General features: G+C 36.3%; 3 protein-coding genes across 7 annotated transcripts; 1 reads left to right on the top strand and 2 right to left on the bottom strand.

Annotated features, from left to right (window-relative positions):
• Positions 1-2,378: 2,378 nt before the first annotated feature.
• Positions 2,379-5,850, bottom strand: LOC113694121 (SPX domain-containing protein 1-like). Of its 2 annotated transcripts, none has more exons than XM_027212975.2 (3): positions 5,290-5,850; positions 3,878-4,004; positions 2,379-2,992 (listed from the first exon to the last, which is right to left on the bottom strand). In XM_027212975.2, exons 1-3 carry the CDS (start codon positions 5,656-5,658, stop codon positions 2,556-2,558), a joined length of 933 nt encoding a protein of 310 aa, XP_027068776.1. In that variant the 5' UTR covers positions 5,659-5,850; the 3' UTR covers positions 2,379-2,555. The 2 variants fall into 2 exon arrangements, with proteins under 2 accessions (XP_027068776.1, XP_071908694.1); XM_072052593.1 differs by having other exon boundaries at positions 2,379-2,827; positions 5,290-5,832.
• Positions 5,851-14,577: 8,727 nt separating this feature from the next.
• On the bottom strand, positions 14,578-15,948 carry LOC113691302 (ethylene-responsive transcription factor WIN1-like). Its single transcript, XM_027209401.2, has 2 exons — positions 15,734-15,948; positions 14,578-15,542 (listed from the first exon to the last, which is right to left on the bottom strand). The coding sequence occupies exons 1-2, from the start codon at positions 15,811-15,813 to the stop codon at positions 14,894-14,896; spliced, it is 729 nt and encodes a 242-aa protein (XP_027065202.1). The 5' UTR covers positions 15,814-15,948; the 3' UTR covers positions 14,578-14,893.
• A 6,594-nt stretch (positions 15,949-22,542) lies between these two features.
• On the top strand, positions 22,543-26,480 carry LOC113691732 (uncharacterized). Of its 4 annotated transcripts, none has more exons than XM_072052589.1 (9): positions 22,543-23,164; positions 23,504-23,596; positions 23,926-24,030; positions 24,129-24,296; positions 24,385-24,483; positions 24,624-24,752; positions 25,586-25,765; positions 25,916-26,006; positions 26,200-26,480. In XM_072052589.1, exons 1-9 carry the CDS (start codon positions 22,829-22,831, stop codon positions 26,262-26,264), a joined length of 1,266 nt encoding a protein of 421 aa, XP_071908690.1. In that variant the 5' UTR covers positions 22,543-22,828; the 3' UTR covers positions 26,265-26,480. The 4 variants fall into 4 exon arrangements, with proteins under 4 accessions (XP_071908690.1, XP_071908689.1, XP_071908686.1 ...); XM_072052585.1 differs by having other exon boundaries at positions 22,550-23,164; positions 25,890-26,006; XM_027210019.2 differs by having other exon boundaries at positions 22,551-23,164; positions 24,144-24,296; positions 25,890-26,006.
• Positions 26,481-26,946: the final 466 nt, after the last annotated feature.

The raw sequence follows: 26,946 nt of genomic DNA, 5'->3' as shown, positions 1-26,946 counted from the left end.
GGTTTCTCCCAATGCAAGATACTACTATATTTATAGCTGCCATGATACAGTACTTACACTAGCACCTTTTACATCTGCCTGGTGATTATTGGTTTTTTCTTTGTTTTTTTTTTTCTTTTTTTCGGGGCACTTCTCTCCGTTGCCTTCTTTCAGTGGAAATCAATTTGTGGGACCAAAAAAATGGCGGCCTTCCCTTTTAGACTTGTCCATAATTTAGTGGAGAGAACCAGTGAAATGAAAATATGTATAAGAGTTAAAAATGGTAGCAAAAAAAAAAAAAGGAGAAACCTTCCTTATCCAATATGATTCCTGCACTTTATTCCATTATGACGCGTTTTGGGCCTCCACTATTTGAATAATTTCGTTCCAAATTCATCTCGTTCACATTTGCTTTTCTTACTTTTCTGCCTGGTGCAGGGAAGCTTAGCTTGATTTATAGATAATTTGCATGCAAATGCCCTTAACAGATGGTGCACTCGACCCAGAAGCAACAAAAGTTGATGTGATGAATACAATAATGACGCGAATCAATCAGCTGGATCATCTCTAATTGGCCGCATTTGTGATTAATTCTCCAAATCGTGTTATACCAAAACACTTCATTGAATTTCCTGCCAAACGTTCTGCTGATAATCTGTCACAGGTAGTTTATTAGTAAGTAACATACAGCTGATGACCGCGAAAACAACTAAATGTACAACTGAAAATCTAAAAGCCTGAGAAAGCGCAACATCTGTTTGCCAGCATGCAAGCTCGAGGAACTAAGAAGCCCTTTGGAAAAAAAAAAAAAAAAAAAAAAGGGCTTGCGATTTAAGCTTTCATAGAGATTGGATTAAAACTGATCTACTGGGTGGCCGAATACAGATCTATAACTGTGATTGGTTCTTGAATCCTACTGACGGATTCTTGAAGCAGATTCAAGAAAGCACTCAGTTTTCTTTAGTCCCCGAAAGCTGCACCTAAACCTTTTCTTGTAGATTAGTTAATGGATTCGGCGACAATGCATGAGCAGCAATGACTTCGAGATTACTCTGCAAGTTGTGAAACTGGACAATGCTGTAACTTAAATTTAATTCTCTTCCCCTTTGAAATCAATTTTTGCTTTCATTTTTTTTTTTCTTCAAAAGCTGTACTGGGGAGGTAATGTAAAAAATTACTATATGTTTTTGCCTGTTTAGGTGTTATAAGATGTGTCAGCATAGCATCCGTTTTTTTTCCCCTTTTTCCTTTTGGTGGTTTGGCTGGAAAAGATCGATATGCCTCTCTCGTCTCTAATGGTGCCATGATCATCCCACTCTCGCAATGGGACTGGGAGAGCAATTAGGATTAGTTGTAGTATTAGATTACAACATAATTGATCCAATTTGCGGACGTGGTATTTCGCGGTGTGTGATAATTTGATAAGGATTTCTCCATCCACAATACAGAGTTCCACAAGCATGCAGAATGGTCATTTAGAGTTCCACCACAGAGACCGAAATTCGTTCCTATTGCAGCACAAATTTTGGTACACGTGAAGATCGTGCGATTAAACATGGTGCCATTAATAATAAAAAAAAAAAAGGGGTATAAATTTGACTGGACAATCTGTCCAGTGAAACAGAATAATTTATTTACACCTTATTTATTTACAGAATAAGTCTCACGTCTGAGCAAGTCTACACCTATTTTACAGACTCAAGTAGAGAGGGAAGGGAGGAGAAATAGCTTCCCAGATTCAAAAATTTTAAGCGTCTGATGTTTATTTGAGAAATTTTTAAAAGTTTGTCTTGAAAAATAACTATTAACAATTCACCTCTTCCGACATTTTAGGAAGTCTATACTGCATTTGTTCTCTATGTTGCTTTAATGTATTTTTAAGTAAAAATGAAAAATCCCCGAGCCAAAAAAAAAAAAATGCAGTTATCTAAAAAGCTTATTTTATTTTATTTTTAAGAACCAGTCTTCCTTGCAGTTGTGAATCAACGAACCCCATACTTCAAAGGCGTTGGGCAGACGCAGCATAAACTAGATTGCTCGTGACATATGTGGTTCATGGTAGTCCCGTCCCCTCCTGTATTTCTCTCTGGAACGAGCCCAACTCTCGGGGCTTCCTTGCGTCAAGGCACACGCGACAATACCAGATTCCTTGGTTTTCTAGAGCAGGTCCAGTTACATACATATATAAGATTCCACGTATTTGCGCAACCACCATTAGGTCATTGATAAAGGTTTGCGAACCTCGCATCCTTCTTTTACAGGAAAGTCCTCTAGAGCAGAAATTGGCATTAATTCTACCATCTAATTAGTTTCAAAATCTAAATGGCTCTAAAGCACCCTCTCAATGCCAAAAGAATACACCAGCACGATTTAATCCGATTGGCAGCCACAAAGAGCAATTTCGGATCAGTATAGCAGATTTCATATTCCTGTAATCGCTCATTGTTCTTTCAGATTAATTGTACATCTGTGTTAGTATCTCTAGTACATGCACGAGTGAAAACAAACAAAAACACTGTCAAAACTGACAACATATGCTTCGGCGAACACTAGATGTCATCCCCTGTGTAAACACATCATTTAGCAACTTGTTCTATAACTGGGACTTTATTCCAAGGTTCCTCAAGTCCACCAGTCTGCAAAGGGGGCAAAGAAAAAACACTAACAGTTGAGCTACCTCTACGGATTTCCCTCAAAACGCGCAAGGCTGACAAAGTGCTCTTCATGTATAAGCTCTCCATGTACTCAATCTCTGCAAGTTCCTTCGGGCCTTGGAGCAAACTCTCATCCTTGGTGTTGGAACTTGTTGAGGGTTCATTCTTGTCAGCAGCTTCAGGTGCAGATGGGCCTACATTCACAGGGAACAGATGATCAAGCATTCTCTCACACTCTTTCACGAGCTTGTACAGTACGTCAGTGGTGAAGAATGGCTGTTGCAAAACCTTCTGAATGAAGGGCAAGCGAAGGAGAGCTCCAGTTCTTTTATCATACTTCTTTAAAATCTTCACCAATCCTGTTTAACAATTAAGCAAAATTAACAACCCATTTCCAAGTCTAAGGCTAAGTTTGGGAGTTTAGGATAGAAAAGAAAAGAAGGAAAAACTTAAGTTATGAGAGAAGAGAAGAGAAGAGAAGGGATTGTTATGTTGTTTGGGAGTTTTGAGAATTAGTGGAATGATTTTGGATATGAAAGTCATTAAATATTTGTTCAAGACATTTTTAAGGATAAAATGGGTATTTTAAAAAACTTTCATAAGCTTCCTCCAACTTTCTCTCCATTTCTCTCCAATTTGGAAGGAAAAATTTTGCATACTATTCATCCTCTTAAATCATTCCATTTCCCTTCTTTTCTTTCCTACTAAAAACTAACAAATGAAAGAAAAGCTAACTTTCTCTTCTTTCCCTTTCTTTTCTGTCCGAATCCTCCACTCCCAAACGAAGCCTAAAGAAACCAGGTAGTACTACAGATGATGCTTAAGAAATCTGCCAGAACTTTGATTTCAAGTTCGTATAAAGACAGTCACTTTTCAGACAACAATTATGTAGACAGTAACCACAACGCAACTTTCTTGCTTACTGATTATGACTTCTAGAAAAGCACCAACCCAAGTGACTTCAAGAACACAACTACATCAATCATCAAAGAATCTGCAAGCCAGTGATGGAACTAAGCCCCTTGCTATTTTCATTATTCCAAATTAAGGACCAAAACACAAAGGCAAAGCCCTCCATAATATGAATAGTTGGAAACTAGGGATTATCTTGGTGAGAGGAGACAAAACACGTGGCATAACATATTCTGCAATCCACACTAATAGCACACTGCACATAGATGCATAAATAATTCAACACCCCAAATAAACACGTAAAAACCAAACTGTAAACGAAGTTCAATTACCAGTATAATTCAGAGCACTGTAATTCTCCAACAAAACCATCTCTCCATGGAAATCTACTATTTCTTTTCGTATCTTTATCATCTCATCACTAAAATCCTTCGCCTTAGCCACCCTATCTTGCAACTCCTGCGGAAAAGATGACAAAAGGCATGTCACATTAAAACAAGCAAACAAAAGGTGCAAAACGCAATATCCAACATATTCAATTATCCATTCTGTATACTAGATTGGTGCTGATGAAGAGGGTTTCACAATATGGACAAGTTGAAGAACCAAGGAGAGAAACCTATAAAGATCTTGTGCAGCTTTATACATTTATTTCTTCTTCTTTTTTTTTTTTTAAAAATACTGACTTCAATGTTCAGCGGGAACGCCACTGTATAACCATATAAATCTACCCCACAGCCTGAAACCCCTTCAAATATATCATATACTTCAATACCTGTGTTTATGGAATTAGACTAGAAATTGTTCATATAATCACATTAGTACCAACATTATTTTAAACAGAGGACGCTACAAGGCAAATCAATAGCATCCACTCCAATCATCAAATAGCAATGGATTTATGGTCAGGTTCTAATTTTATAATTGGAAGTGTAAAAGAATGCTGAAAACTTGACTCAACTCAATTTCAAAATCCTAGCAATGCACTTAAAACTCCAGAGACACTCCCCTGATACTATAATTTCTGCATGTATTTCCCCAAAAATCCCCATAACGCTTAGTGCTACGTAACTCCTCATACGACAAGAAACCCACAACACGCAAGCACAATACTCAAAAGCAGCCCATAGATGCCACGCTAGAGGTATTGAACAACAAAATATGCAATAATGATACTTCTCCAATCAACAACCATGTAAAATCAAGTTGCTACCATCAATTCTGACACATTGTTATACTCCATGAATCAAACTGATAGTTAGAATCCCACTGTCCAAGATCCTAATTCTCTTCAATCAACTTTACCGCAAAACTACTATATTAGTCTCTTACTTACGTATCGAAATATATACTTTAGCTTAAATAACAATTACTTTTACGTCTTCAGCTAACTATGATTCTCCCAATTCTCTTCATTTTTGAGGAAACGATCAATCAATGAAGCATACTTTCAAAGAAGCAACCAGCATTTTGGTGAAGTTTAATGAGATATCACATACTCTTCCAACCTAACAACAGGACAAACATCTCAATAGCAATTTAAAACTGAATAATTGAGCACATGCTTGATGATTGTTCAAATGAATACAAGTTTGACACTTGTATCAGTCCATAAAAACAGAGATTATGTTCCAACTGCATTATCCTACTCGATTCTAGCTTAAATCAATCCAAACCGAAGCATAATAAAAAATAATCAACTAATAAATTACAAGAAACCAGTAACGAAGGGTACGCTGATTACCTTCAATCGAATGATATACTCCTCTTCTTCCTCAACAAAGAAAGTATTAAATTTCTCCAGCTCATCCTCCAACAACTTAACAAAATCCACCTCCGCCTCGGTCATCTCGGTCGCAGCAGCCAGAACCTTCTCACCTCCACTGCCGTCGACTACACAATTATCCAACCTAGGCTTCTTATTAGGCCTAGCAGCCTCCAGCACTGCAGACTCTTCGCCATCACCACCATTGACGGACGAAGACGAGGACGGATTCTTCTTTGGCTCAATCAACTTGAGCCGCTTCTTCAACTCCTTGTAGGACAGAAATTTGTCTCTCCATTCGGGTAACGTCTCCTCGATCTGGTTACTCAAACTCTTCCCAAACTTCATCTCTTTCAGGATATAAAATCAACTATTCTTTTCTTATATATTTTAATTTGAGGGGAAGGAAAATGGGGGGGATGGAGGAGAATGGGGAGGAAGATAAATAGCGTGCGGGAGGAGAGAGAATATGCGGAGGGCAGAGTTGGGAATATTCTTCAAGGATGGATGTTGAAAGAGAGGATATCTCTAGTTTTATTCCCCTCTTACTTAGACACGACACTCGATAGATAGAAGATTGGATTGGGACTTTCTCTCTCTCTCTCTCTCTCCCTTTTTTTTTTTTTTTGGCCCATAAATAATGAGTGTGTTTGGATGGTATGTTATTTGAAATATTTTTACTGTATCACTTTTTATGATGTGATGTATGTGAGATAAAAAGGTAATTGGAAAGATAAAAAGGTGTATTGGAAATTGTAATGGTGATGTCAGTAAATATATTTGGCCAAATAATTGGCTGTCCAAACACACTAAATGGTTTCTTAATCATATCTTCACACGTGGCCCGTAGACTGGGACTGATAGGGTCGCCACTTGGGAGCGAGTGTGGTGTGGAGCCTTTGAGCTGAGCCGAGCCTTTTCTATACGTGTGGGGGCCGGGGGGGCTGTAATAAAAACTAAAATTTGATTTGTTTTCCCCACTTTTCTATTTTAATTATTCTACGACTATTTCTTTGTCTTTTCAAATTTTCCAAAAGGTTGTGAAGACAAGGGGGTGGGACAGTGCGAATGCCATGAGCCGAAACTTTTATGATTTGAATATCCTCTAGAAGTATGCTATATTCTTGATCAAATTGTGTTTTATCATTGTTAAAATGAGATTTTAAAACCAAGAAGCTATCACGTTAGAATAGGAAATTGTTTTTGTTTCACTCGATGGCTTTTACAATGTTGGAAAGGGTTGAAAGAAAGGGATATCATAGAATATGCTTTCATGAAGAAAATCAATACTGGTGGAGAACAAAATAACTAATTAGGTTTTATTGGCAACTTTTGGTTTAATATTGTATAAATCAACTTTATATAGACAGAAAAAGTAGTCTTTATCTTGTTGCAAACTTTGGGGTTTGTATAGGAGTTTACGTCTCTATTGCCTAACAATTAGAGGTAAGAAATTTTCAATTTTTATTTAAACAAATTATATGTGCCTATTACATCTTGTAAAGGCAATATGTATCCTTGCATTTACTATTATTGAAGAATCGAGTATTAATGAACATTAAAAGCAATGACATGTGCCATGTTGATATAATGTATGGTAAGTGATAGAAAGTGTAACACTTGTTTTGTGATAAAAGAATGGCTAAATTAAGGTAAACAGACATGAATTGATGGGTGATAACCAATGACCTATTTGTCTACATTAATCGAACAAAAAAAAAAACAAAGAGTTCCTAAGTGAAATTTAAGTTGGATCATGAATTCTATACATAGAAGCTTAAATTATCATTAATATTCAAATGTGTACATCTCTTGAAGTCTTAATTTTTTTTTTCTTGTATATACCCATCTAAATAAATCTTGATGTCTACTAAGTTTAGGTTCAATAAAATCGTTATATAAATAGGAAATTCAAAACATGTGAGTTAGCGGAATTGAGTTTTAACTACAATACATGAGCAATTGCTTTAAATTAAAATGTGTCAAATTTCGTGTTAACGAGACATTTGTGTAATAGTCAATGTCAAAGTTATAGGAGTTAAGTATTATGAGTTTTTCCTCCCACTGCTTATTATTTATTTACATCGCCGTTGAATTATAATTCTCATAATTTTTGAATTAATTTATTGGCTGCAACACTGCTATCATCATGGATTCTTCATGCGCGCGAGTGCAATGATGTACTTGTATAATCAAAGTTGTTTTGTAAGTGTGTTGAAAGATCAAAGTTGTTTTCACAATCTTCCTTCCATCACAGTTGCAAGATGCCATGAAACCCTTCGATCAAATAGTGTGAAAATATTTACGCAACTGCAAGCGCCGGTTTTATAGAGTAGCGTTGGCTAAAGCCGAGCCGATTGACTTGGTATGATTTACTATCAAAGTTTCAAGTTTCAACTCGGTCGCCGGCTCTACGAGAATTGGTATAATTCGAAGCCATGTGGAATATGCGTTTCGATTATCGAGAACAACTGCTGAGTGCTGTATCCAATGGTCCGACGTTAGACCCAGGGGCACATTTCTATTTTAAGATGTCAGGTCATGGCCTCTAGTTTCCTATGCACCGAAGCACAAATGTAAGGGTAAATTCGGGATTAAGTCTTGTTCAGCGGGTGGTCCTTTCCTCCCCTATTGATGGCATCAAATTTCAAACATTAACTGCAAGAAGAATATTCCAATTTATTTTTGTATTTTTCTTCTTTTTCTGACTTTTTTGGCATTCACAGCAGAAGATTCGGATCCATTTGTGGTATATGCTTAAGCTGGTGACACCACTACAAGACCTTTGAAAAGGAATAAACCCTCTTCAGTCAAGTTTTTCTTCTATTTCTGCCCCTAGGCTTTTGGAGTTCTTCACAACAACGCACGCATATATGTGGGAATTTGCTTCAAAGTCCAAACATGGGTAGAGTGCTCTCGTCGCAGCATCTCCATTCCTTCGCATCCCTTTCGGTGCAAGCTAAACTATAGTAAGTTATTTTTAGTATCTTGTGTGTCAAAAAGTGAATATCCTATGCGAAAAGCCGAGTTTGTAGAGTATTTTTTTTCATTAGTTGTTTATCATTATTGAATTGAATATGACTGTAGACTTGTCATTTCCTGTCTGGATATTGGGTAATCTTAATAGTTTTACTTGTCATGATCTTTACTTGTCAAATTTGTTGATATTTATATAAAATTTGATAATGAATACGATTGTAGACTGTGATGACCAATCAAAAAATTGTTATGATTAGTTTGTATTAAGCATGCTATTATCAAGGCATATGCTTGAACATATTCGGCTCACAAGGAGTGAGTCATTGCTTATCACTTGTTTAGATTGACCGTGTAACTCTTTTGTGAAAATTTATCTAAAACATTTATGATAGTATTTTATATATATATATATATTTTTTTTTTCATTTGCTGAATCACGAAGTAGAAACCATGTCTCCAAACAAGCAAAAGGCTTTTCCACGTTAATTAATTTTTGCCCTACTTAGGGCTCTTCAATTTTACTTAAAGAGCTTGAGGAGAATAGCAATTACAAATTAAAACATTTAAATGAGAAGCTGAAGTAGAGCGATAAGAATTGAGAGCTATTCTGATCATAGTTATGCATGAAACAGACATTAATTAGTGATTAAAAAGGGAAAGGAACGGGATTATTAGGAAGAATATTTGCTTGGAAGGTCCATTAGAAACAGACGACACAGAGTGAAGAAGGAAGAATAAAGTGGGATGTTTCCTACTTTCAGAGAGGTCAGCTTATTAAATTAATATCCTCACACGAGTTACGGCCGGAAGATCTTCTACCGTCGTCCTTTTCCTCGCAACCGATGAAAACATTAATTAAGACAAATAAAACGGAAATCCTTTGGGCTCTGTTGTTCTATTTTTTTGGTTTGTTTATCCTTATCCTCATATTTGATTGTACCGTTACCTATGCGGGCAAAACGAGCAATGCAAGACAAATAAAAGAGCCACTTGTCTAACTGTCACAACAATAATGAGTATCGACTGACTATGAATAATTTTATGATTAATTAATGGTGTAAAAATAGGTGGTTGGGACGAGTTTGGATGAATCATAATTGGATCAACTCATTCATACTGATTTAATAAATAAGTATAGGTGTGTATTTATAAATAATTCATTTGTGATTTACTTCAAATTCTACTTATTTTTTTAAATTTTTTTGCATCTCGTTCGACAATAAATAACAACATTTTATTGTTATTAGATTGATTGAAAATTCAAATTTATTTACTTAATACCCATTCAAATTTGAGTTTAAATATATAAATATTTTTTTAAAACCAGTATAAATGATTGAGCCGAGTCAATCCAATACCCATCAATTAAATGAATTTGATTGGATGACCCATTTAAAATTCATTGCATATCCAAATCAACTTATTAGCGGGCGGGTCAACATAATTCAACTCTTATTGGCACCTCTACCTGTGATACACGGCCGGCCAGCGTTCAACACTGAAACGGCAAATCCAAATAGTAGTGTTCTGGTAGCACAAAAAACCCGAATCTGCATCACGCAATCTTTGTATAGGCAAAATTGAGAATGCCGTGAACATGTGCCAATGAATTACGGCACGACACGAGAGATGGCAATTAGACAGACGAGGCCGGGGTCTATGATTTGCAATAATAGTAGCAGTCCAAATTGCTTGTTCTAGTCCGTTACAAGGTAGGTGGACCATTTTTTTCAATCATTGTTCATGCAAAAGTGTCATTTCCTTAGCTGCTAATTATCTGGAAGATAAATGGATGGGGTTATTTCTTATCCGCCAAAAAGGCCAAAAAAAAAAAAACGACAAAGAATGCTTACCCGTTGCAGAATGCATGATTATGTTGGAGATGTTGGGGTGACGAGGTAAAATAAAAGTTTAGTCTTTAGTCAGAATATCGCTGTAGTTCCACAATACTTGGAATAGACCATGGCATGGCATGGAGGAGCACAGAACGGATAGCATTGAGTAGGAAATAAGCACCATTTTTTTTTTTTTTTTTTGGGAATATTCGAAGTTGGTTCTCTTTCAGCTGTATGAATAATAATGATGGCGTGTTTGGCGATTGCTTCACCTTCTTCATTTTCAAGATTCTCTGACATCACCAAGCTGGCACTTCAGTTTGCTTTTACCGACAAGTCCAAATCTTGAAGCAGGGGCGCCTCCATCATCTTACATCAACTGCCCATTAGTCATCTCCTGTATCGGACTAACAAATGAATGATTGTTTCTGCACATGAGAACATCACAAGAACGAAAGGTCCATGGCTAAACAGGCCCAAACCCAGGCCTCCTCCGACAGTCTCAACCACGTATGACAAAATTAGCAGTAAAACCAAATTAGATATAATGAGATGCTTCAGTCACGCGAGGTAGGGAATAGGGCTAATGACGAAAGGTTGTCAGATAATATATATATATATATTTGAATATTTTCCGGGGACCAAAATTTTATCTTTGAAAAAGGGAAATTCATATCTAAAAGGGGAAAATAAATTAAGCTTTGGGAAAATGATTGGTTTTATCCTTCACATTTCACAAAAATATTCTTTTCGTCCCTCACTTTTAAACTTAAGCAATTTCGTCCTTGACATTTAAAAATTGAAATTATTACATTTCTGAACCCAAATTTCAATCTAAATCAAACCACCAATCAACCTGATTACAAATTTTGGGAGTGTAATCAAGGTTTGTAAAATTGGGATCCTACGTAGGATCGATTTTAGTTTCACAAGATCGGATCGTAGGATCGGATCGTAGAATCGTAAGATCCTACCAAAAGCTCCTAATTGCAATTAAATGTTGTAATTCTTTGATAAATTACAAATATACCACAAATATTTTCATTTACTTGCAAAATGGAGTTTCGTATTTTACAAATTTACAAAAAAATTGTAGGATCGTACGATTCTACCGATTCTACGATTCTACGATCCTACCGATTCTGCTACGATTCTATGCGATCCTACATAGATTAATATGATTTGCGACTCTGAATACGATCTGGATCGATTTTGGTTATCCGGATCGTACGATCCTACGATCCGGATCGCGATTTTGACAACTATGGGTGTAATTGATAGATCACTTGATTAACTCAACTTGATATTCACGTGAAATTCAATGAATCTAAAAATAAAAAATAAAAAATTATAACGTAAACAAGAAAGATTAATCTTTAGTACATTATCATTGTATACACTGACGGCTTTATGCACCGCCATATCATTTTAATTTAAATTTAAATACGAATTTTTATATTTATGATACACATCTAGATTCGCAAGCGGATATACTAACGGTGCATGAAAAAATTTATCAAAAAAAAACTTTACTATTCCAAGACAAAGAATGGCCTTTTATGTTATAATTTTTATTTTTTTTTTGATTTAATAAATGTCATGTGAATATGATGAAATTGATTGAATGATCTATCAATTCTATTTTGGAAATTTATTACTGGGTTATTGGACTGTTTGATTCAGACTGAAAATTAGATTCAGGAATATAATAGTTTTAATTTTTAAATGTCAGAGACGAATTTGATTCATTTTAAAAATGAGGGACGAAAAGAATATTTTTGCAAAATATGAAATATGAGAGATGAAACAGGTCATTTTCCCTTAAGCTTTAAATGGCTAAGTTTGCACCAAACTCCTAATACTTAGAGCAGCAAGTCGTGTAAAACATTGGTCGCGCGAATTAGAGTACAATTATTGAAAAAAAAAAAGTAGGAATGTTATAAAAGTTACAAAAATGTTGGTGACAACTAGTTTTAAGCGTAATGAATACCCTCAAGGAACAGCCAAGCAGTGGGTATAGACAGCTACAACTTAGTAAATCCAATCCCTTCTGATTCTCGCCAGCCAGCAAAGGGCGATAGATAAACTTGACTTCTAGAAAGAAAAAAGAAATTTAGCCCCATTTACGTTTCGTTCATTTTCAAAAGCCCGTCCGTTTTAAAGTTTAAACTTTAAACCCCATGGGGTAAGTTTGAGGTCAAAACAAATACTGAAACTCTGTCGTTTTAGGCGGGTGTAACGTACATGGTTCTTGTTCATATCATATGGTCAAACTTCCTTCTTCTATAACAAGTTTATAATCAAAATCGTGATCTGAAATTAAATTAAGTCATCAATCAACATATTGTCAATAGGCTCACAGTTCTCATAAAATCGCATTTGTCCCAACTTACTACCCATCTGGTTGCTGCTAAGGAATGCCAATGACAATCACTATGAAACACCCCTCGATGAGAATGAATTTATCAAGATTCCTTTTGATAAAATCTTGTGTTTGATAGTCACCGTAATGACAATAAATTTGGTTGGATAGGAATTTATTTGAACGATTTATTTGAAATAATTACTATAACACTTTTTATAATATGATATATGTGAATAAAAAGATGATTAAAATTTATTAAGCAAATTATTTTATTTTAAAACATTTCAATCCAAACACACATGATTGACTTTTCTTAGTAGAAAAAAAAAAGAAAATTGTTATCTGTTCTTTGCTCCTTTCTCTTCATCACCTCCCGGCTCCTCCTTCCACCATTTTTTTTTTTTTGCTTCCTTTCCCTTGATTTCTTGCATGTTGCTGACCGATCTCCCATGTTTGCTGTCCTCTTCTTTCTTTCTTTTTTCCTTTTTTTTTTTGTTTCGGGTTTTGGTGTTCTCTTTATCCCTTTGCCACTGCCACCACCGCACAGCCACCTCTCACTGCCTCCACCATAATCCCAGCATTGCACACCGTTTCAACAAATTTTGACTTCAAAATTCTTACTGAAAAGTAAAAGAAAATCTCATCACACCAAGACTTTTTTTTTTTTGTGAGAGAGAAAAGAAGGAAAAATTCCATGGAATAAAGAGGGAGAAAAAGGAAAGGAGAGAAATTGGGATGAAACAAAAAGGGCGAAGTGAGGAGGCAGAAGAGTTGGAGGGAAGATGAGAGAAGGCGGAGGCGGATATTGTTCTCTTCCTTTCCTAATTTTGGTTCGTTCTTGTTTTATTTTTTATCTTGATGGGTAATGGAAGTGAAAGTGCCCAATGAGTTTTGGGTAACGGAAGACCAAAAAGTGGGTAATGAAAAAGTTCAAAGTGATGTACCAAACAGCCGTCGATGACAATCATTACCCTCTCATTGCCATCAACCAAACGGGTGGTTGGTCGTACTGGAATTGTAGGATCACAATGAAATTGCACGATCCTAACAACTATAGGATTGTTCATAAAATTAAACCTGCTGTGCAATAAGTGTGACCTACTTTCTAAATATTGCTGATGTGTTCCTATCTTATTATGCCGTACCGCAAAGAATAATATGATGAATTAATATTTCCTACATATCGATACCGATACCGATAGTGTATATATTGTCACGTTGGATGAACGACAATTATATAAATTTTGAATTTGAAATTCAATTTTTGCATATATGTCATGGATCTAATGATGATAGTATATGCACTGTCAGTTTATATAAGATTTATTCTAATATAATTAACAAAGTAGATGAAAACAAATTAGAATTTTCTAATGTAATATTTAATTTTTTTCCTAAAAGATATTACTAGTTTAGTATTAGTTTCAAGTTTAATTATGTGATGAGAGTTTGACTGTTTGAATTGGTTAGAAAAGGATAACATTTTGATATTATTTTGCGCTGCTTAGTATACTGGTAATATTTGCACTCCCATTTTTGTTAATTACACTCTTACTATCATTCTCATTATATAGTTTTCATTTATTATATTATATGATAAAATAAATGGTTAGAATGCAAATAACAAAAATAGAGTGCAAATGAAATTTTACTTATTTTTATTGTATTTTGCTTGTTATCTTATTAGTGCAATGGATTCTTAGTTACCTCATTTCTTTGGTCAAGTTCATGGTTTATAGTTCATAATAGATTTTTCTTCTTAAATATGACCTATGAGAACATGATACAATATTTGAAACATATATTTATGATGTCAATAATCACTAAACTAGTGTTAAGATTGTGCATTTATAAATTAAATATGAATATATTCAATGAAACTAGGTAAATTAACAGTTTAAAAGTTAGTAACAACTGCAGTATGTAATTCTTAGTAGAATTTTATGATTCTGCAATCCGATCCTATTATCCCAAAACTATTTTTGCGTAGGATCTCAATTTTACAAACTATGTTTATAACCACCACATTTTCACAAAAAATGATGGGAGGAAACCATTTAATTCCTCCTTCTAATGGGAACAAAAGAAAATCTCAAAAATTCAGTACTCAAATTTCATTGCAGAATACAAGCGAATCTAGACTCCGAGTGAAGTCCCAATACTGCACTTCAATTTGACTTGTTCTCCATCGGCACACTCAAAATTGCACCAATGATTACCTGTGAAATCTCAACCAAGGAAATAAATACTCCACGCCGAAATTTACCAACACATGATTGTGGACATGATGAATTCTATGCCTTCTTTTTTTTTTTTGGAGGAAATGAAATCAACGCCTTCATTCCATTTCAAGTTTTATTTATAGATAGGAGCTTATAAATTTCGAAGTTATTGGAAAGGACTACTAGTCCACGTAAAAGCCACTGCCCTGATCTTCTTGAGAAATGCCAAATGTTGCAGCAGGGCTGTTGATGTTGAGAAGTTCTTCTATCATCTGAAGGGCCACTCTCTGCTCTTCATCCATTTGATCATTTTGCCGGCTTCGGCCGTCGATTCTTGCAGGAGCCTTAGACGAAGTAGATAACGTTGCTCCCTGATCATCTGCAATGATGTTAACGTTATTATTGGAGTTATGAGTATTCTTGTTTTTCTGAAGCTCGACTGTCATGACCCAATTGGAGTCGGAGGATGGGCCGGCACGCTTTTGCCACACGCCGATGTTAGAATTCTCGATGTCAAGCCTTAAACAAGTAAGAGAGGGAGATGGTGCCTTGCTGCATTTGCGTAACTTGGCATGGAGAATTTCTGATAAATCCTTAGATGACGACGAGGGTGACCCCTCCTGAGCTTTATAATAAGTAGTACCATCTTTACCAGTAACAATGCTAGCGTTCGAGTCGGCTGGTTCAGCAGCAGCATCACCATCATCGGAATTTTGGACTACTGGAAAATTGGTTTTCGCATTTCTCCCGCTCATTAGTACAGCTGCCTGATCATAAGCTCTAGCGGCTTCTTCCGCTGTGTCGAACGTGCCTAGCCACACCCTCCTTTTCCTGTCACAATCATCAGCACGACATGCCTCAATTAGATCCCTCCCCACAAAAAAATAACAACAAATTAAAAGGATATATCAACATGCATCATCAGAGAAACACTTTTTATATATTGATCATTCTGGCAGACAAAAATGGTGGGTGCTGGGCTGGCTTTGGGGAATTGAGATAGACGATGAGGTGAAGCTTACAATAAAGGGTGACGGATTTCAGAGACCCAAGAACCCCAGTGGCGCTGCCTGACACCTCTGAACTTTTTAGACTGAACCATTTGTTGTGCGGAGTTAAGGGAATTTGCAGAGAGTAATTGAAGTACAAGAATATCCTCTGCAGTGCAGACGGCGGAAAAATATCAAGATGGCTGAACTTGAAAGCATGGAAATCCTTGAGAGGAATATATACCACACTATAATCCTGCGTCGGTCAACTAATATAATAAGTTTGTTATTGTTTAAATAAAAACAGTAGGACAACGGTCGCAGTAGTACCACTTCAACTGACCCTGCTGAGCCACTGGTCTCCATAAATTGCGAGTAACTCGAGCAGAATTGAATGGTCTGCTGGATTCCTCTTTTTTTTCCTTGGATTGATTCTGACTAGTAGTTGACAGTTCACTTGCCTATGCCTCGAGTTGATCACAAGTTAACTGCACTTTTTCACACGTTAATTAGCACCTTAGTTAATTTCGGAAATTTTGGAGTAAATGGCAGCGCCTATGGCGTCGCAAAAAGTTACTAACCTTCTTGAAATTTTGTTACATGCCCAGATTGCGGAAAATGATGCGAGGATCGACAGGTGAAAAGGACTGGCGTAGATTAAGAGGAGGTCAGGCGATGCAAAGTACAGGGTTTTTCTTCCAAAAAAGAAAGGACAGGGAGTCGAGGTGGCGGATGCTCGGTGTCAAACTCAAACTCGTCGCATGTGGTCTCCTTTACTACTCCGATAAGACCCTTCCTTGGATGAAATTTCACATCTGAAAAGGGGACAATGGCACTTGATTCCCCATTAATACTTTGGCCTGTCCTGTCCTTCACCACGATTAAATTTCCATCAATCATGCTGGTATCATACCGTACTTTTTACTTCTTGTTGTGCTGGTGATTTTTGGCTTTTCAAACTGCTTTTCTGGTTTTACATGTTAGTTCATTTGAATCTCCTGAAATAGTCCGAAAGGCCTTAGTCCAAGGAGATGTATGTAGTACATAAATGAACAAAAATGGAAATCACCGAATGAAAATGGAAAATTTTGGACTTGGGAAGCTGCAGTACGGTACCTGCAGACCCAATCTTAAAAGACACTACTGACCTTTACCTAACCAAATTTGAGGGTGGGTGAGGATCTAATTCGTGTTCGTTTCCTTTGCTGGATGAATTTGATTGATACCACTATGATTCTTCATGTCGGTATTTTTATAGCAATGTTGCCATTCAGGGAAGCTTCAAATGATGTTAAAAGCTCTTCGGAAAAAGAAAAAACTATAAGCTGGTGTCGGGAATCAAAATCAAACTAAACTGGCACTCCAGCACAAGGATTTATTCAAGTTTTCTTTTCTGCATCCAATGCAGGTCTCTCCCGTTCAACTCACATGGTCGCGGGGCTCCAAGCTTCACAAGGCTATGAAGCAAGAAATGTCTACTATGGTTCTACATTCATCAGCCAGGGTTGGAATGTAGGTGAAATTCCACGAGAGTGGTAAAAAAAAAAAATAAGACATTTTGATTTGGAGTTTGGGTCAAGCTTGAACATTTTGATAGATCTTTTTTTTTTTGACATAGAATGCGTGCTGAATAATTTTTAACTAATTGATTAATAATATTGACTTCTGCTTTTTTTTTTTTTTTTAAAAAAAGAAAAAGAAAAAATATTAAACACACGTTGTATGTTGATAAGCCAAACAAACGACATGATATATAATAATAAAAAAAAAATCTCTCTAATTGTAGGTAAATGCTAAGAAAAGGCCAATAAATAGCTTATAAATGTGACAGGGGATAGGATTAAATTTCTCAATGGAAAGAACATAAAAAGGACATCAAGTATCGTTGCCGTACCGAATACCGACGAGGACAATAAATGTTGAATTTTCAAAGAAAGAAAATATATGTAATCCTTTCCTTCTTTTTCTTTTTCTTTTTTTTTTTTGATTAAATGACAACAAATGTACTGTTAAAAATCAACTTCATAACCAGCCTAGTTAAAAACTCCCGTCTAAAAGGTGCTTCGTACTTTCATATTCAAGAGTTAGCTGAAAGTTCTAGTAGTATTTTACAACATGAAGCTTGAAGAACTTTAGTCTGGATTTGGGATCATCGAGAGAATCTAAACATTTGACAACCTGATGATGGATTGCGAGTAAAATTATCAAAGATATGTGAAGAGCTTTTTACGTACTACCATTGTCTTGGGGGCTCTTTTACCCTTGTGTCATTCATTGCCTTTCCTATCAGAGCATCAAACTCGCAGGACCTACGTTTCTTTTTTTCTAACTTAGGGTATCCCAATCCTTTGATCAAATTAATCATATAAAACTGTATAAAGTATATAGACAGCACATAAGGGTCGAGACCTGCTGATAACTATCAAATTATGGAACCAATCACACTATTCACATGGGGCTCAAGTTGGCCTCTTTGGTTGTGGTTATATTAGACAAGAGCTTGGTGTCGTGAATTCCTCCACATAGTGTCACACCTAATTGTTGCATCATTTATAAAACACTTCTCAGCAGTACTCTCTCCATGTATGCCATCTTTAGTCACTCGATAAAGAGTAAATGGTAACGATATTTACACGTCTTCTTTTCTTTTCTTCTTCTTTTTTTTTTTAATTCATTGCACATTCTTATTTTTTTTTTCGACACCCAATATTTGTCTATCCTACTCTACCCTATTCTATGGGGGATCCAACTGACCCTATAGGAGGGCTGGCGGGGACTGAATCACCATCGGATCAGACGAATGCACTACACACCCGTCTAGATTTAGAGAGCCACACCTGTGACAATTTGTAGGAGTCACACTTGTGAATCCTTGCTTCCCACTCCACCAAGCTTTAGGCTAAGTTTGGTAGTTTAGGATAGAAAAGAGAAGAAGGGAAAACTTAAGTTATGAGAGAAGAGAAGAGAAGAGAAAGGATTGTTATGTTGTTTGAAAATTTTGAGAATTAGTGGAATAATTTTGGATATGGAAGTTATTAAATATTTGTTCAAGACATTTTTAAGGATAAAAGAGGTATTTTAAAAAAATTTTACAAGTTATCTCTAACTTTCTCTCCATTTTTCTCCAATTTGGGAGAAAAAATTTTACCCACTATTCATCTTCCCATTTCTTTTCTTTTCTCTCTTACTTAAAACTCACAAACAAAGGAAAATCAAGCTTTCTCTTCTTTGTCTCTCTTTTCCGTTTGAATCCTCAACTTTCAAAGACACCCTTAAAGGCTTGATGGTGGCCAACTCCTCTGATGGGAGTTGGTTCATTGCACATTCTTATTACTCCATGTTATTTTTCAATTGGATGGTTACCCTATAATGAATTCTGCTCAGTACAAAATTCATGGAGTTTGGTTGGGATGGACTTTTAGAGCGGTTGTTCATCCCTAATTCACGTACTCGAAAACTATTAAGGCCGCTGGACCATCCCTATAATGTTAGATAGATTCAAAACTTGTGGACTCAACTTGAGATGCGAATACAATCTTGCCTTGCTCCGGTTCTATACTTTAGGCTGGTCGTGTTCGTTTCTGGTCCAGATTAATACTACTAGTTTAATTATGCAGGAAAACTGTACCAAAAAGTTGCCTAATTATGGGTTCTAAAGATTACGCATTCACTTAAATTGCATTGCTCATCATCATCGCCGACTTTAAACCTTCGTAATGCAACACACTAATTCTCATGCGTATGCAACGTCATTGTAGTTCCTTTTCCTTTTATTATTCCAAACCTTCCCACCTAGGTCTGCAAACGAGTCAAATTCCTTGCAAATGCTCGTGAGTCGGTTTAGTCAAAACTTGATTCGAGTTCGAGATCGAACCGACTAAGTTGAGTTCGAACTCAAACTCGAGTACAGAAAAACTTAGCTTGTTAACTCGCTAGTCACTATATTATATATAATTTTATTTTAATAGTGAAATTACACATATATTTCTAATATTTTATTATTTTTAAAAAATTATTATTTTATTTAATTTTTTAAAAAATAAAATAATTATTTTTATTTTTTTTAATCTCGAGTAGGGGCGAGTTCAAACTCGGACTTTATATTGATAGTTCGTCGAATTCGAGGTAGAACTTGGTAAGATTGAGTCGGGGGTAGACTCGATTAAGTCAAAATTCAATTCAGCTTGTCACGTTTGCACCTCCACTAACCCCTCTCCATACAATTTTTCACCTCTAATAGTTTTTTTTTTTTTTTTTTGAAAATTTTACCTCTAATAGTTAGATTCAAATTCTGAACTTGATAACAAGAAAGGCTCTGATAGCTCTTCCCTAATAGTAGTTCATAATATCTCATTCGATTAGTTAGCAACATACACAAGCGCAGAGAAATTGAAGAACAATACTATCATTGAAAAATAAATCTCCATATCTGCATGTCCAAAAATAATTGTGAACTCGATACCATATATATGACTTGAATTTGAAATCAAGTCACAAATGTGTGTATGTAATTCTAATCTAAGTTCTGCAATGATTTGCTAAGGAATCAATGAGGTTAAAAGATCAGTCCACCACACAGGTTTGGAATGGTTGATTGCGTTCAATTCCACACCATGGACCATCATGTTACAACTTGTAGGAAGTACAGACTCCAAAAAATTACTAACAGGCAGTCATTGTGAATTTACCCTTTTGAGGTAGAATCCGAGAGATCGCTTCAGCGCTCCAAGCCAAATTGAAGGACCAATTCAATTGTCTGGCATCAACAATGCTCCTACTTAAAACTAAACTTGTGACTAGTGAGAGCTGCAAAGAGACTTTCCTCACTTTCAAGCTTCAACTGGTGTCCTTGTAACATTTAAGCCTTAAAATGGTCCCAAAATCAGCTGTCACAGGTTTATTGCTGCTGGGTTTGCACCTTAACTGCAAGTCTGAAAAGTCTGCAAGCAATAATGGTCAAAAAAAGTAAGGGCCACAAAGGGCTGTTTTTCTCCTGTCCATCTAAACAACTACAAGTACAAGCCTGCGTGGAAAATGTAATGCAGCGGCTAGCCGAGTACAACATGACTAGCCAACGACCATTTGGTTTGTTGGTCAATAGTTAAAGTTGGTTAGTTCGAATCTTTCCTCTCACTAGATATTATTTGTGGCTTCCTCCTCCCCCTCTTCCAAGATTAGGGTAAAGTAGATTATATAAATATTATCATTAAGTAAAAAAAAAAAAAAAAGAGTAGCACACGAATCCATACATTGATCAGCAACAAAAGTCCAAAACAAAACTTAAAATCAACGAAACAAAAACTGATTGATTTTCAAGATTTGCCAAAAAAAAAATCTAAATTTTATTATTTTTGGATCATCAAACACAATTTTCAACAACTCTTTTATCTCATATACTACATCATATAAAAAAAAAGTGTTATTACAATTTTTTTAAAAAATTATTCCAATGAATCTGCTATCCAAACACAATTATTATTTCAAACAACGGGTAAAGAATCATGTGTGCCTCCTCGTTTTGGTAAAAAATGAAAGGATCAAAAAGTCCATGCTGTAAGCCTGAAACTAGAAATCCTACTGGTCTAAGGGCCGAATATTCTTCAAAAATTTCACAATCAAAACAAGATCAAATATGACAATCAAATTACTATTGTTAAAAAATTGAATTTTTGAAATAGGAACAAATAAATGGGACGGGGAGAGTATTAGGAATGGAGGAAGGCCTCAGTCTTTAGGGCGAAAGGGCCACCGCTTTTTGTGGGTTAAGATGGGATCTAGAGAGTACCCGTCGTACTCTAGGGCTAAGGGCCTCAGGCCATTTTCCTGAGGCCTAAAGGTTTGTAGGCTTAATGAGTAAAAGTGCAAGGTCTACAGCCAGAAATCTTCGATGCATCAATGCAGAAGTGCCAGAAGCCCAAAATGTTGGTACAGAAGATCTCTGTGTCCAGCAAGGCAGCAACATAAATAAAACTCCAAATCCCAAGTCCATCGGCGTTCGGAACGTCAAATTTGATGACCGTCACATGTGGGCTCATATTTCTCCAGTTTTCATTTCTCTCTTTTTTAGTCTTTTATTTCCCGCAAAATTTAATTTCCTTCTCCTTTTCATATCTCTTGCATTTTTGCTTCCTCTGATTTCTGGGTGGTTGAGTTCTAAAAAAGAAAAGGCAATTGGTGCCTGCTCAAGCACTAAGTTAGTACTCTCAAGCTAGTGTTTTCGTATGTACTTCATCATCTAAAATGTGCCACTAATTGGAGGCAATTGGTGGCCACTACCAAGTTGTTAAGGTTTGGTGACGTAGGAGACAAGGGTGTCAAGTCCTTAACTCTTGACTTCCATCAATTGTCATGATATATGCTTTTTCTAAAAAATTTAGATGAATGCGTAATGCATCCGACTGGTTTGATAGTGGTTCAGTTCTCATCGATCTCTCGTATGCTTAATTGGATCTCCCTCTTAAAGTAAGGTATAATATAAATAAAGTGGCGATGACAAAAAAAAATATATCTACTTTATCATCTCATGTGCCATTTGGCTTGTAAGTTTTTTTTTTTTTTAAAAAAATAGTTTTTGGTATATTTTTAAATTACTTTTTATTATCTTACATATATTACATTATTACCGTATATTTTTTTCCCTCAACAATTTCTAATAGCTAATTATAAAAAATGCAAAAAAAGAATAAATTTATACATATTTTTTTCAATCAACTTCTCCATGATACTCCTTTTCATAATTAATCTCCTCCGATAAAAGTTGTTGGGGGCTCCCATTCCATCCCCTAAAAACAAATTCAGTTTTAGGATGCTCAATTCAAACACCAATCGAACTCAAGAAAATAGTACATTTTACCCATACTAATTTCTCATTTCTTCCATCCACATTGACATTGCCCACCAAAAAATGAAAAAAAAAGAAGAAGAAAAAACTATGGTTGGATCCCAGTCCCATATCAGGCCCGCCAACCATTCAACGATTAACTACCATTCCCTTCACAGCAGAGAACTGAGAAGACAAAAGAAAAGTTGCAAAACCATGGAGCCAAATCCCATCTTCCAAATTGCAAAATCATCTCAGAATAAGTTACTCGGTGGAACTCTGTTCGAAGGAGTCTTTAAGGACTAGCAATGCTGAAGGGGAAAAAGCTGCTTAAGTTCCCACAGAAATCCCACCATTCATCTCCTAATGGGCTTGGCAGTTTAGTGGCTGGTTTTGATGCCCATGGTGATGGGGGAGAAGACGAAAATGGAGTCGTTTATAAAGAGTTGGAATCTGGTGAAGAACTAGAAACCTTTGAGCCATTTGGGTTGGGATCGCATGGAGACGTTGATGACCATCAGAATGAAGGTACAAGTTATGTGAAGTCTGATGCTGGCTTCTCGGAAATCAGGGCTCCTCCCAAACACAAAGTAGATGTGGAGGCCATTGACGCTGATGATAAGCGATCCGATCTTGATTATGAGGTCAGGAGAAGAAGCCTACTTTACTCCATTTTCTTTATTCGGCCGACTCAATTTTCTTTTTCATTTAAAATTGGAAATTCATTAGAAGACAAAATATTTCTTCAGGGAGTAGATTTTTTTTAATTGGCGCAGAAAATTTCAATTAGAAGTTAAAGCAGCAAAATAGACTGACAACGATTCTTAACTATTGCTTAGATTAGGCTTCTGCTAACTAGGGGATTCTTGGTTTATCTTTGTGTTCCTGGGAGAGAATGCGGCAATGCTGCTTGTTTTCATGTCTGTATAGTCTACGAAAAAAGTTTTTTTTATTATGTTTATCTATGGCTTGTGTTTGGATAGCTTTCACAGAAGGAAATTAATTTGGACAAATTGCAAAGAATTGCTAGTTCAGGGATTCCTGATGGAGGAGGTTTGCGGGCAACAATTTGGAAGGTAAAAGTTTTTAATTGATCATTTTGCCATCAATTTTTTCCTGGTAATAAACAAGAATGCGTTTAAAATGCAAATAGACTCAAGCCTTTTGTTTTGATTGTTTCCAGTACTTCCTAAAATATATCCACCTCAATTTTGTATTTTGGTAATGTACACGAGGTACTTGTTTTAGCTTGGATCCATATGCAAGGAAGGAGCTTTACCTCCTTCCTTTAACCGTGTCATTATCAAAGAAGCTTCGTTAATGAAATTGGATTAAAGAATAAACGTGTTTCTCTTGATATTTAATGAGTAACTTCTCTGAGCTTTGGTATGTTGCAAATTTGCAGCTCTTACTTGGGTATTTACCTCCTTCTCGTGATATGTGGGAAAAGGAGTTGAGAGAGAACCGACTGAAATATGCTAGGCTAAAAGAGGAATTTCTCGTAAGCCCGGTAATCAGCTAATTAAGAGCGATCTTTTCTGTCTCTTGTCCTGCCAAATACTTGTTTGTGTTTTTCCCTTTCTAGTGTTTTGATAAGCTAATTAATAGCTTCATTGTAGACAGTCAGAATTTTCAAGGAGGAAAGATGAAGCAGCGGAAGGCATTGACCAGCAGGCCAATGCTCATGCTGCAGAACCCCTTGAACGACAAGAGATCTCAAATGAAGATCATCCCCTGTCTTTAGGAAAAGCTAGTGTTTGGCATAAATACTTTGAGGTAAGCATCTTCTCCAGTTTGAGACCTTTTGTATTGTTTTGTGATGCTTGATTCCACATTTATTACATTTGAGACCTTCTATTTCTAGTTTGCAGAAATTTCAGAGCAGATAGACCGTGACCTGGAAAGAACACACCCAACCATAAAATTCTTCTCTGGGGACTCAGCTATAAGTAGGAAAAGCAAGGTACTGTGTGATTCTTATTGGTTCTAGACGTTGGCAAATGAATCTGAACTGCTCAAAGATCAAAGCCAAAGGAGAGCTTGTAAATTTGATTATGGTACTTACATTCAATTTCATTTACAACATCACATATCAATCTGCAGGAATCTATGAAAAATATACTTCTCCTGTTTGCAAAACTCAATCCTGAAATTCGATATGTGCAAGGCATGAATGAGGTCTTAGCTCCACTATATTATGTATTGAGCACCGACCATGAAGAGAAAAACTCTGTAAGAAATTTCTTCAAACCACATGATGCGATGCTTGTAGTAATTTTCTTGTTTTAATTGGTCCTTTCCTTCTGGAGGTTCCAAGCTAAACTTACCAATACATGTCAAAAGCTGTTTTCAAAATTTTTGATCATAGAGTAAGTAGGTACTGGCACTTGTTGCTACCAAATTCATCCTTCCTTTTAACCTCCTGTTGATGTCATTTCAATCAGTCATTACAAACTTATCAGCATGCAAGAGGTTCCTTAAGTATGATCTTTAAACAGTGGGGTTGGCCCTGAATTGATAATGCACTTATCCGAGAATTCAATTTTAAGTCAAATCAAACCATGGAGGTTTTCTCATGGTATTGAATGAATAAGTCTGTATTAATTTGCATGTATTATACCACCGAGAAATGGTGGTTATAGGACTTCCAGTTCAATGCCTACAATCTTCTGATAAATTTTATGTCTGGAGAAGCTAAATCTGGTACAAAACTGTAGTTTAGATTCTTTTGGAGTGAAATTTCCATATGCGCTAAAGTTGTAAATGGAAGCACAAATGTGTGCATTGGCAGGTGTTCTGCGGGAGACGGCTGGGGCTGTTCCTTGCCCTCAAACTCCTCCACAACTCTTGAAAATCCTATTTTTAATATAAAGAACTTTTCCAATAGGTTCTTCCTGTCAAGGCTTTCCCTTGGAACTTATAAAGTGTTCCCCTATGCAATAAAAATGACCGAAACTTCCTCAGAGAACTAAACTCCAAAAGCTAGGTCTTATTTCTTTGCAGTTTCCATTCAGCTTCTTATGGCCCTCTATTTAGCAGAGCTGCTATTATCTTCCATTTTCCAGGCAAATGTAGAAGCAGACAGTTTTTCTTGTTTTGTTAGACTCATAAGTGACTCTGTGGATCACTTCTGTGAACAAATGGATAACAGTTCAGTGGGTATCCGCTCTACCCTTTTGCGGCTATCTGAATTGTTAAAAGCCAGCGATGAGGAATTGTGGAGGCATCTTGAGCTCACAAACAAGGTGAGCTGAGTTGCCTGACTGCATGGATAATAATTGTTGCTCAACCTAATCTTTCCCAGTTATTGTTTCGAAACTGCAACTTAACTCCTAAACCATAATGCCTGTTTTGTGCCCTATTGAACAGGTTAACCCACAATTCTATGCATTCAGGTGGATCACACTGCTACTTACTCAGGAGTTCAATTTTCGAACCATTTTGAGAATCTGGGATTCCCTCTTGAGCAATCCTCATGGCATTCAGGTTGTTCTCCCATCCCAGTAGACCATTGTACATAATCAATTACGATTTACTCATTGCTGTTTTCTCTCCCTAAGTCATGATATATCCTGATAAGAAGAGAAAATAGAAAAATTCTCCTCACGGGTGTCATCTAACTTGCTAGCATTAGCATTTTGCGAAGATTAATGTATAAATGGAAAAATTTTCTGGGCAGGACATGCTTTTACGGGTCTGTTGTGCAATGCTATTGTGTGTGAAAACCAGATTGCTGAGAGGTGATTTTGTGGACAACTTGAAGCTTTTGCAACACTATCCTGAAATTAATATTGATTGCATTCTCCAGGTAGCACAGGATATCACCCCTGATACATCTTCCTTCCATGCATCCCTCTAATGTTGTAACTTAAACATGCACACCCAGCTTGTACCCAGAAACTCAAAAAACTGGCAAGGACGTTGTTGAAATCTGAATTACATGCAACTCTTATTTGTTAAGTATTTCTTTTTATTTACGGGACAGATGCTAAGACATAGTTAGACTACAATTGACAAGCTGCTTCGCTAGTTTGTGAGCTACAAAGACTTTTTAACGACCCAATTCGACAGAAACTTTGAGAGGGGTTTGAGTTGTGAAAATCCACAAATTATCGCACGGGAGATACGAAGATGGGAGCAGTTAAATTTGGAATGAGAGCAAGAACAGACAAGCTGCTTGTGAAAGTGTAATCATTTGGAGGTTCTACTTTATTTGGGACCTCATTACTCATTATTAGGTGGCCGACTTTGACAAACATTTGCCACTTTGGTAATTTTAGTCAGTGGAATGTTGACACGCCATTTGTCTTGGATTAGTCCTCAAATGCTACCCTTGATGAACCCAATCCAACAACGACAATTGCTCGTAGGTAGTTCAATTCATGTAACCTTTTTGCTCCTGCATGAGACTGATTTTTTTCGCGGG

Source organism: Coffea arabica, chromosome 6c (genome assembly GCF_036785885.1).
Source record: "Coffea arabica cultivar ET-39 chromosome 6c, Coffea Arabica ET-39 HiFi, whole genome shotgun sequence".
NCBI classification, from domain to species: Eukaryota; Viridiplantae; Streptophyta; class Magnoliopsida; order Gentianales; family Rubiaceae; genus Coffea; species Coffea arabica.
Note: the sequence above shows the minus strand (reverse complement) of the source record. Positions and strands in the feature narration are given on the sequence as shown.